This window comes from Sardina pilchardus, chromosome 6, assembly GCF_963854185.1.
Source record: "Sardina pilchardus chromosome 6, fSarPil1.1, whole genome shotgun sequence".
Lineage (NCBI taxonomy): Eukaryota > Metazoa > Chordata > Actinopteri > Clupeiformes > Clupeidae > Sardina > Sardina pilchardus.
Genome location: NC_084999.1, coordinates 6,849,816 through 6,862,482, shown reverse-complemented (window position 1 = coordinate 6,862,482; position 12,667 = coordinate 6,849,816). Strand labels below are relative to the sequence as shown.

The window sequence follows — 12,667 nt, the reverse complement described above, 5'->3', positions numbered from 1 at the left end:
ATTCCAAGTCCTACCTGCTCTGCTCTGCTCTGCTCTGCTTTCTGCTTCAGCTTCTGCTGGGCCGGATTCTGCACTGCCATGGTGACGACGATGATGATGATGATGATGATGATGATGGGTGAAAAGCAGCAGCTCTGTGATTCGTCTGTGACTCTCTTTCTCTCTCTCTCTCTTTCTTTCTCTCTCTCTCTTTCACTCTCTCTCTTTCTCTCTCTCTCTTTCTCGGCGGTAAAAGCTTTTACAGCAGCTCAGTGACGGCGTCGGTGGCGTCGATGGCGGCTGTTTTTTCCCCCCCCTTTTCGTCGTTGTGGTGGAGCGTGTGTGTGTGCGTGCACGCGTGCAGCAGTGGCCCCCTCGTTTGTAAACGTGCGTCTCAGGGATTGGCCCGGTTCGAGGCGGTGTTAAAAACGATTAGGGAGGCAGAGCGCGTGGCGTGCGGCGCATTCGGAATGAGATCCCGCCGTGATTAGAGAAATCCCTGAAGAGCCCACGCCATTCTCCGCGCTCTGCTGACGGAATGATTGCTTCCCAGAGAGGGAGGGGGGAGGGGGGAGGGGGGGGGGGGGGGTGGGGGAGAGCGAAACAGATAGAGAGAGAGAGAGAGAGAGAGAGAGAGAGAGAGAGAGAGAGAGAGAGGTGGATGAATACACATATAGGCCTATAAGACTAGGAGAGGAAGGATACATCTGAAATTAAAATCAAAGGAGAGAGGATAGAGAAGATAGACTTAGTTAACAATATTCTTCCACATACCCACATACTCACATACTCACATGCACACATGCACATATACTCACATGCACACAGGCAAACACACAAAGAAAGGAAAACAGAGAGAGAGATGGAGAGGGAGAGAGAGAGAAAGGGAGAGAGAGAGATGGAGAGGGAGAGAGAGAGGAAGGGAGAGAGAGAGAGGAGAGATGAGAGGAAGAGAGAGAGAGAGGCACAGACACACATGCAGACTGAAAACAGACACTCCGACAAACACACAGGAACGTGAACAGTCACCTGGGCAAACACACACACACACATAACCAGAACTACCAGAATAAGCACCAGACAACCAGACAGACAGACATACAGAATGACAGAAAGACACAGCCACCCATCCAGAGAGAGAGAGAGAGAGAGAGAGAGGGAGAGAGAGAGAGAGAATGTACTCACAGACAAAAAAGAACATTGGCAAAACACAAGATAAAAACATAAAAACCTTAAACACAAATGTACATAGAAACACAGACAGACAACCCTACAGACAGTCAGCGAGTCGTCCCCTGCCCGCTCAGATGGACAGGCCTGCTGGACACACACACACACACACACACACACACACACACACACACACACACACACACACACACATCCTCTGCCCCGCTCAGATGGACAGGCCTGAGCTCTCACTTTCCCCTGCCCTGCTCAGATGGATGAGGCCAGCGGTCAGTAGCCAGGGGCCACCGCTCCACCGATGTGTGTGTGTGTGTGTGTGTGTGTGTGTGTGTGTGTGTGTGTGTGTGTGTCCAGCAGGCTGATATATAACACTAACCCCCTGACAGCTCATACAAGCCCTTTAACACATCTGTCCGGCCAGATCTCCGGGGAGCTGCGCTCCACTTTACAGCCTGTGTGTGTGTGAGTGTGTGTGAGAGAGAGTGAGTGAGTGAGTGTGTGTGTGTGTGTGTGTGTGTGTGTGTGCCGGGGTGTTGCCAGTGGTGACAGGTTAGTCGTTAAACTCTAGCCCCTACTGGTCATCAATAACAACAGGCCACAGCAGCTCAAGGCCGAGGAGCACTGTCAAGTGAGCACGCACACACACACACACACACACACACACACACACACACACACACACACACACACACACACACACACACACACACACACACACACACACACACATACACACACACACACACACACAGACAGATAGATACACAGATACTGTACACACACACACACACACACACACAGGCAGACAGACAGATACGCACACACACACACACACCCACACACACACACACAGAGGCTGACAGACAGATACACAGATACTGTACACACACAAAGATACACACACACACATGAAATATTTCTGCTGTTCGCAGACTCATGTACATACTAATAAGTAGAATAAACATACATACCCACACACACGCTGACTTGCTTGCACATCAATAAAGAACACACTCTCTGTTTAAACCGCAATCAAACACACTCTCACTCCCTCACTAATGATACACACACTCCTGCATGCTCATAATATTTGCACAGCCACTGTCTCGTATATACAGACTTGGTATTCAAATACACACAAACACAGGACAAATTGAAAGAGAGAAACAGAGTGTGAGATGGAGAGAGAACGAGAGAAAGACAGAGAGATAAAGAGAGAGTGTGTGAAAGAGAAGATTGAGAGAGGGACAGAGAAATTGAGAGAGAAGGAGGAATGAGAGAGGGACAGAGAGATAGAGAAAGAGATAGAGACAGAGACATAGTGAGAGAGAGAGAGATAGAAAATGGGAGAGTGCGTGAAAGAGAGGACTGGGTAAAACGAGTGAGCAGATCTACGGAGAGATTAGAAAACAAGTGAGTGGGGCAGTGAACTAACAAAATGTTATTCTAATTCTCCACACCTCATTAGCATATTCCACAGGTGTCGCCTCTCGTATGCTAATGAGTCCACGGCGGGGCCGGCGGCCATATTTCCAATTCTAATTCCGCCTCTCCAGAGAAGAGCCACACTCCCCCCCCTCCCCTCCCCTCCTCTCTCCTCCCCTCCCTCCTCTCTCCTCCCCTCCCTCCTCTCCTCCACCTTCCTGTGTGAGGGGAGGAGGCGGGCGGAGTACAGTAGCCTCTGACAGGCGTGGCGCGGCGTTGGCCAAACATCATTAGGGCCTTCTCCTGGCGTGGAAAACAAAAGGCGCGGAGCAGCTGTCCGTTTGTTGTGCCGATCAATAGCATGGGCCCTTCACCAGAGGCTTAACACCGAGCACAACAATGGCCACGACAGATGTCAAAATACGAGCGCGCCAGCCAGCCAGTCAGCCAGCCAGCCAGCCAGCGTATACAGCAGCAGCCCAAGAGCAACATGACATGTACAACATGTACCTACACACACATACTCATACACACACACACACACACACACACACATACACAAATACACACACACACACACACTCCATGAAAGGAGAGGAGAGTACAAACGACACCCCTATACAGAAACACAGATCATGCACAAGGCTCCTATAGATGGTTGCGGGGGGGGGGGGGGGGATGCTGTGGAATTTATGTAGGACTTTGTGTAGACATGCCAGTTGTGAGAGGGCTGGATCACAAAACCATACCATGGATCTCCAGTCAAGTCCAAACCAAGTCGAAAATTCAATAAATTCAGTGTGTGTGTGTGTGTGTGTGTGTGTGTGTGTGTGTGTGTGTGTGTGTGTGATTCAGAGACAGATGTATACACAATTTTTCATATTACAATACATGCTACTCTTTCCATTAATGCTGTCGATGTTCTAATTGTTATGCTGTTTTAATTGTGCTTTGGCAACACTGTACCTACAGTACGTACAGTCAACCTAATAAATCAACCTTGAATTGAATTGAATTCAGGGAGAGAGAGAGAGAGAGAGAGAGAGAGAGAGAGAGAGAGAGAGAGAGAGAGAGAGAGAGAGAGAGAGAGAGAGAGAGAGAGAGAGAGAGAGAGAGAGAGAGAGAACTCACTTTGCTTCAAGAACGAGAGCAATGACTCCAGCGGCGATTGGTGCTGCACTCGATGTGCCAGCAAACTCTGTGATGCAGCCGTCATCGAGGTTAGACACCGTCACCTGAACACACACATCGAGGTTAGACACCGTCACCTTAACACACACATGTAGGTTAGACACCGTCACCTTCACACACACATGTAGGTTAGACACCGTCACCTTCACACACACATCGAGGTTAGACACCGTCACATAAACACACACACCTCTAAGTAAGACACCGTCACAAAAACACACACATCAAGGTTAGATACAGTCACGATCACACACACCTCTAGGTTAAACAAACGTCATATAAATACAGACCTCTAGGTACGACACCGTCACATAAACACACACATCTAGGTTAGACACCATCAGTTAAAAACACACACCTCTAGGTACGACACCGTCACATAAACACACAGACCTCTAGGTAAGACACCGTCACAAAAACACACATCAAGGTCAGATACAGTCACGATCACACACACCTCTAGGTTAGACACCGTCACATAAACACACACACCTCTAGGTACGACACCGTCACATAAACACACACCTCTAGGTAAGGCACTGTGATGGAGCACAAAAGCATTTCCATTTCATAAAATATTGTTCATATTATTGTGCCACTGTTTTGCCAGCCCTGCATATGATGGGCAATATGGCTACCTAGACCAGCCTCCCCCTAACCCCCCTCCTGTGTCCCGTGTCATTTCCCCTCATATGTCACCATTTCTTCTTACATCATTTCCTGCCTCCTTTCATTCATCTTCTGTTCTCCTCCTCCCTTCAGTCTTCCCCTCCCTCTCATGTTTCCTCTATCCCCCCATCCCTATTCCTCTCCATCTCCTCTCTTTTAATTGTCTACTCATCAATCTCTCTCCCTCTGCTTTACTTTCTCCCTATCTGTCTGTTTCCCTCCCTTTCTCTCTCTTTCTCCCCCACCCTCTCTCTCTCTATCTATATCTCACCTTCTTTCTCTCTCTATATCTCACCTTCTTTCCCTCTCTTTCTCCCTCCTCCGCCCTATCTCTCTCTTTCTCTCTCTCTAACCCTCTTTCTCCCTCCTCCGCCCTATCTATCTATCTCTCTCTCTCTCTTTCTCTCTCTCTCTACTTCACCACCCCATTTATCTCCCCTATCCTTTACTCCTGTCTCTGCCTTCTTAGTTGCATCTATAGCTCTCCCTTTCTCACCCCTCCATTCTCAACACACATGTGTATCCATCGCATGTTCTTATTACCCTCTCTCTCTCTCTCTCCCCCCTCTCTCTCTCTTCCTCTCTTCCTCTCTCTCTCTCTCTCTCTCCCTGAAGCGCACATCAACACCTCTCCTTGGTCTCTGCCTCCTGTTTTACCCCTAATTAACACCTGCGTCTGTGCATCAGCTGTCTGAAGGTTCCTGCCTTCCTCACGCCGCCGGGTCAACCACCAGGACGCTATAAATATCACGCCACCCCGAGCCCTCTCACCGGCGTCAAACGACAGCTAAACACAAAAGGTGAGCCTTCACACACGCACACGCACACGCACACACACACACACACACAGACACTTACATATTCTCTCATTCTCAGAAACACACACTCACATGGACATGTCAAAAAGCACATAGCACACACACACACACACACACACAAACACACACACACACACACACACAGACACACTCTCACACACACACACACACACACACACACACACACACACACACACACACACACACACACACACACACACACACACACACGCACACACACCACACACACGGACACACAGACACACACAAGCTATATGTGTACTGTATCCGTTCACAAGGTGTGACATTGGAACAGAGGAATATTTAATGAACCTATTAATCAGAGACGGCTAAGCAGTGCATTGCCATTGGGTCTCTGCCTCACTGCTGCCTCCTACTGGGAGGTCGTGGGGTCAACCACGAGGGCTTTTAGCTAGCCACTCAACGCTACCCGCTGCGCTCCTAAAGATGGCAAGCAACACAACCGCTATAGGTCTATAAATATCCGCAGATAGTAGGAGTGTTGTGGCCATGGATCATAAGAAGATTGTTTTTTTTTCGTCCAATTTTAATAAGTGGAGTTGAGGTTGCCATATTAACATTCTTCACTGCAATTTGATGGGTGTTTTACATTTCTAATATATCAATTAATCTTTAATTCATTTTATACACGCACACCTACATTTTTATAATTGATAGAGACAACTTTGAGTTGTGTCTATGTTATGTGCTCTATAGATCTACAGATCTAGCTAAAATTAGAACCTAATGATGACCGATTTTAAATGCAGCAGGTAATACTGGGTATGTCTTTCCAGCAGCTAGATTGAGAGAGACAGATATGGGGCACAGGTATTTTTTGTATAGCGGTTGTGCAGGAAAGTGGTAGAGCTGTAGCGCCTAGCATCACTGTCATAATGTGCTTTTGTCTTTTGTGATTAGAAAAGTGATTCTTCTTCTTATTATTATTATTATCATTAGCATGATCAGAGACGGGTTCTAAAGGATCTTTGCTATTAATATTATTATTAATATTATCATTATCATCATTAGTGTTATTATTATTGTGCATCTGTTCCACACATGAACAAATACTCTACTCAAAAACTCTTTTCCTCTTGTTGTTGATCTCCGATCATATCACATTTACAGTAGTTCTGTGAGCGTCTACATAACCACACATGAGATCGGGCAGAGAGCACACACACACACACACACACACACACACAGGATGGGCTTACCACGGGCAGAGAGCACACACACACAAACACACAGACACACACACACACACACACACACACACGCACACACAGGACGGGGCTTACCACGGGCACAGAGCACACACACACACACACACACACAAACACACACACACAGGACGGTGCTCACCACGGGCAGAGCGCCTGGGTGTCCGCTGGTGAGGGTGACGGCCATGGTGGCCGGGCAGGGCTCGCTGTAGAAGGCCGAGCGGCCGGTGTGAGTGACCGCTCCGATGGCGATGGTGTAGATGCTGTTGATGTAGCCGTCAGCTCCGCAGTGGTCACCGTGAGCCCCACCGTTACCGGACGCCCACACGAAGATGTTCCCTTTACCGCCTCGGCCCTGTCGGCAGCAGCACGTACCGTCTCACGTAAGTGAGATTTGTACCGGGCTCCAGGCTGAATTCAGGCACAGTCCCTGAACACTTTAAGCCTGGCTAGATACGGTTAGCCTTGATATCTGATGTGCTTTGATTTACACTCTAAAGCTGTCTGTTGTGCAGAAAAAAAAAAGCTTAGGCTATCATGCCACCTGTCATAAATCACTTTGCAAAGGCAATGTCAGTGTTTAAAAAACATTACTATTTAAAGGCGCGGCCTAGGAACAGGACCATCAAAATAATGTTTCTGCTCAAAACAAACCAAAATGAGAAGTATTGCACTTTTAATCCCTGTAAACACACACACACACACACACACACACACACATTACCCTCTCCGCGCCGAGACGCAAGGCTTTCTCCGCCAGCTGCGGGCCCCCCCATCTCGACGCCGTCGTCGCGGGGCCCCCAGCTGCAGATGTAGACGTCGATGAAGCTGCTGTTGAAGCTGAGGGACGAGGCCTCCATGACGTCCGTCACCTCCCCGTCCAGCAGCCGGATCCCTGCAGAGGTCACACGGGGGTCAAAGCCAGCGCAAGGTCAAAGGTTAAGGAGTTGGAGTGCAGACATACACGCATGAGATAAATGCAGCCCCAAATCACCATGTGCAGATAAGGCTTTGCTTTAACAGTGTGATCCTGATCGCTCTGAAACATTGCAGCTTTGAACGCAGAATTGAGAGAGAATGCGGGCGTCGACCTCAGAAATGGAATAGATCTGCGATCCAATTGTGTCAGCGACATGAGAGGTTTAATATTATAACTAGGGTATATTGTACGTGGGACAGGAGGCTCGCAGGGCTGTGGAGCTCATATCCGGCTGCTCCATATCTTGCCTCCAGTACAGTATATACTGCAGCTCCCCTCCTGGTCTCCTGACCTAACACAGCCACTGAGAGAGAGAGAGAGAGAGAGAGAGAGAGAGAGAGAGAGAGAGAGAGAGCTGTCGTGTGGGTTTCCAGTGCCAGTCCCCTCTGCCACTACTGCAAGCTCTCCACCTGAACCCCTGTGCTGTTCATGTGACCGTAGCCAGCTGGACTCCTACAGGTAAGAACACAAGTACATTTTCCTGGTGCCTTTAAGGAGAATTGTGTTTGTGACGGTCCATTTGACGGTAGCCAGCTGGACAGTTAAGTACACAAGTACGGTTTCCTAATGCCTTTAAGGTGAATTGTGTTTGTCGAGGTCACTGAGTCCTCTCAGTACAAAAGAGAAACAGCTCCACCTGGCTTGAGCTGCTGCTGCCAACCGCTAGAGCAGCCAGGCAGCTGCGGTGCTACAGTACACACCGTGGGCACGTTCGATCACCTTCAAAAAGAAACTAGAGATCTACGGGAAAAATCTGAGTTCTCCTTGAAGAAACATTCTAACGAGCCCTCCCTGCTAACGCACCCGCCTTCTAGTCCGACATGCCGCAAAAAAAGTCTGCGGGTTTGAGCTGCGGTGGGTGCAGGACCGAATCGCCCGACCGACCGTCGGAAAAAAAAACCCGACGCAGGTTTCCGCTCGGCTCCGGGGGACACTGCTGTGGGTGTCATTTCCCCTCTCGGCTCCTGCGTCACGCCAGCCCCAGCCCCAGCTCCAGCTCCAGCTCCAGCTCCAGCTCCCTTCATTAGGGCGACTCTATTCCATCTGAAATTCTGTTGTCCTTGCCGCGGAGTCTATTAGGTCTCAATCAGCAGGCAATCACGCAGGCCTCGCCTCGCCTTGCCTCGCTCACTGCTAGACTGCTCAATCGCACCAGACCTTTTTCCTCTTTAACTGGGACAGCTGATGGGCTCTGAATGGGTTCAGGCTCAATTGCACGCTTGCCTTCCAAGAGGTGTTTTTTTTTTTCAAAATCAACGAAATGAACATGGTAATTTTCTTTTTTTGTGCTTCTGTGTCTGTTTATCTGTTTGTGTGTGTGTGTGTGTGTTGGGGTGGGTGGGTGTTTGTGTGTGTGTGTGTGTGTGTGTGTGTGTGTGTGTGTGTGTGTGTCTGTGTGTGTCTGTGTGTGTCTGTGTGTGTGAATAGAATAGAATAGAATAGAAAATGTGTGTGTGTGTCTGTGTGTGTCTGTGTGTGTGGGTGTGTGTGAATGCTCACCTCGGTATTTCTGTGCTTGTGTACTCAAAGTGGGTGTACAGGTGTGTGTGTGTGTGTGTGTGTGTGTGTGTGTGTGTGTGTGTGTATGCGTGCCTGTGCTTAATATTCTTACCTCCAACACGGCATTGTAGGCTATGTACAGGTGTATGCGTGTGTGTGTGTGTGTGTGTGTGTGTGTGTGTGTGTGTGTGTGTGTGTGTGTGTGTGTGTGTGTGCTTGATATTCTTACCTCCAACACGGCATTGTAGGCTATGTACAGGTGTATGCGTGTGTGTGTGTGTGTGTGTGTGTGTGTGTGTGTGTGTGTGTGTGTGTGTGTGTGTGTGTGTGTGTGTGTGTGTGTGTGTGTGTGTGCGCTTGATATTCTTACCTCCAACACGGGCGTTGTAGGCGATGCCCACGCCGCAGTAGGAGTTGTTGGCCTCCATGGCCACTTCGCCAGCACACCTGGTTCCGTGCCTGGTGGAAGGGTGGAGAGAGGTGGTGTCACTCAAACACACAGCCCCCTCAACATCTGGATCAGCACCTCAGACACACACACACACACACACACACACACACACACACACACACACACACACACACACACACACACACATACACACACACACAAACACACAAACACACACACTTACACACACACACACATACTCACACACACATACTCACACACACTCACACATACTCACACTCACACTCACACTCACACACACACACACACACATACACACACTCACATTCACACACACACTCACACATACTCACACTCACGGACACGCACACGCACACCCACACACACACTCACCATGCACAAACACTATGTTAACAAAAATGTGCGCCAATGCCAGGTATAGTGTCTGCACACACAAACACCATACCTGTCATTGCAATCCAGGAGGTTTTGTGATGGAGATCCATCAGCAATCCCTACAACCCTCCCCCCTCCCACACACACACACACACACACACACACACACACACACTCACACACAAGCATAAAGACAACAATACTGCATGCAACATTGTAAGCATTGCAAGTAAGCATGTCCATGTTCAGCACACAGATATAAGAAGTTGTTCATGAAGGTGCTACTCTGGTCGTGTCGCCAAACCAAGTTCACTACACCTGCTATACAGACACACTGCAGTGAGCTGAGCAGTGCAAACATGGCCGTCGCTTTGCACTACACCGCAGAGTGCCTTTGGACGTGTGATGACTATTCTATCCTATGGAGAGTGGAGTGTGTGTGTGTGTGTGTGTGTGTGTGTGTGTGTGTGTGTGTGTGTGTGTGTGTGTGTGTGTGTGCGCGCCTTTGGACGTGTGATTACTATTCCATCCTATGGAGAGTGGAAATCCATGAGATTTAGTGAGATCTGTGAGAGGCAGTGTCATGTAAGCTAAATATGAAACACACTCTTATACTCACACAAAAATGAGCTAACACACACACACACACACACACACACACACTAGTGTTTATTGTGCGCACCATCTTCACACACACACACACACACACACACACACACACACACACACACACACACACACACACACACACACACACACACACACACACACACACACTCACACACTCTCAGGTGGCGTATACTGGCCGAGGTCCTAGAGGTCCTCTCCAAAGGAAGCAAGAGAAGCACAAAGCGCTGGCAGAAGTAGAGAAAGCACAAAACAATCATTTCTTGCTCTCCTCCAGTGGAATGCCGGGGCACTTAGTGAGGAGCGCGGGGAGCCGCGTTAAGTGTGGGGAGAAGTTGGCGACTGGATGAATTCCCGTCTGATTGAAGCGACAAAGGGGCTTCTCCAGGGACGTGTGTCGCCTGGATATCACACACCGATCCCTCTCTCCATTTGTCCCTCACTCTTTCCTTCTCTCGCTCTCTCGCTCTCTCTCTCAAACACACTCTCTCTAGTCTTCCCTCGAGTACAGCTGAGCTCTCTATCTTTCTCACATCCATTTTTAAGCCACACTTCAAGACAAGCAGCAAACTCTTCAGAAAGAGAGAGAGAGAGAGGGAAAGAGAGAGAGAAAGAGAGCGATAGAGAGAGAGATGCTTAGAGAGAAGGCCTCTGAACCCACAGCGGAGACAGCAGCTAGTTACATTTGTTTAGCAGAGAGAAGAGGAACAGTCTTAGTGAGAAAACACTGCAGTTGCAAACCCAACTTCAGCACATTGTCCACAGAGAATTTACAAGTTACGAGTACACTTTCAAGAGAAAAAATAATAATTAGAAATACAGAGTGAATCTTCATATTTAATTGTATATTATAAATAATATTATTCTTCACCAAATCATATTATTTGGTGCAAAGAGAGACCTTGTTATTTCTTGGCTGATGACAAATTGCTTATCTGGGTCATTCTCAAGACTGCTGTGGTTTAGAAAATATCCAAATTCAAACAGAAAAGTCCCAGAATATTATTATTTACTAAAGGTAGCAGGTCTGATCTTGGCTTACAGAAAATAACTCAGAGTGCAATTAAGAAGTATTTAAAAAAAAAATGAGACATTATAGCATTGTTTACATTCAAGGTCAAGCCAATGACCTTGACCACGATAGCTCTAGCCATACCCCAGCAGCAGCGCTGGGTGCCCAGCAGGTCAACACAAAGGAGATGAGCCGTGTTTAGAGGAAGGCAGCGAGGAAGCAGCAGTGTGTGTGTGTGGGGGGGGCAGTGTGTATGCAGGAGCTCCACGGACTGACCACACGGTCACGAGCCACAGTACCCTATCAGGGCCCAGGAGGAGATGCACGTTTATTTACTGATGTAGTGCAATTCAGACAACAAAGGACGTTCAAAGTGCTTTACAAATTAGCAGCAAAAAAACAAACTAGGGGGGCACTTAAGAGAGCTGAGACCACCACCACCAACAAGGTCAAATGGCTTATCTCACAACATTAGTGAAAGTGAAACTAACACAAGTCAAAAGCCACTCCAAAATTGTCCCTGGCCCATTCAGATTTTATTAATACAAACAAACAAAACAAACAAAAAAAAAACATGCAGGAAGTGTCTACATAATCCTGCAGGCACACATAAGCACGGAAAACAAAAGACACACCCTCGTCGGCAGATGAGACAGAAAAGGCACCATAGAAACTCGTCACCATAGACACACTGATGAGACAGAAAAGGCACCATAGAAACCCTTCACCATAGACACACTGATGAGACAGAAAAGGCACCATAGAAACCCGTCACCATAGACACACCGAATGCAGCCGTTACCCGCTCTCTGCGTCTCGCAGGGGCATGGGATCGTGGGATAGCCCGTGCGCTCCTCGGAGGTCAAAGCTGGCAAAGGGTTCCTGAGGATTTTGGGAAAGGCGTGATAACCACCTCACGATTATTCACATCACACTCACCAAATCATGCTATATTGGATCACATAAAAAATAGATTACAGTCTAATGATAACTCTTACTGATTCAGGGGGTGTTTTTGTTTCAAAATCAGAGGAGAAATGTTAGTTGCGAAATGAAATGAAACTGTCGTAGGGGCACGGAGGATGTGGCTTGCGAAATAAACATGAAGAATTACATGAGACTGCAAAAACTGATTTGGGAAAGTGACGTGCTTCTACAGACATCAGGGTAAAAAGGATATTCTTGATTTCTCGCTGACAAGCTTTCATGTACAAACAAGAACAG

General features: G+C 48.1%; 1 protein-coding gene across 1 annotated transcript in view; it reads right to left on the bottom strand.

Moving 5' to 3' along the window:
• Window positions 1-12,271, bottom strand: part of LOC134082276 (neuroendocrine convertase 1-like) — a 60,623-nt gene extending 48,352 nt beyond the window's left edge. The window contains 6 exon segments of the mRNA XM_062537924.1: window positions 3,724-3,827; window positions 6,660-6,872; window positions 7,242-7,281; window positions 7,283-7,412; window positions 9,367-9,455; window positions 12,246-12,271. Coding sequence (XP_062393908.1) covers window positions 3,724-3,827; window positions 6,660-6,872; window positions 7,242-7,281; window positions 7,283-7,412; window positions 9,367-9,455; window positions 12,246-12,271 — 602 coding nt within the window.
• Window positions 12,272-12,667: the final 396 nt, after the last annotated feature.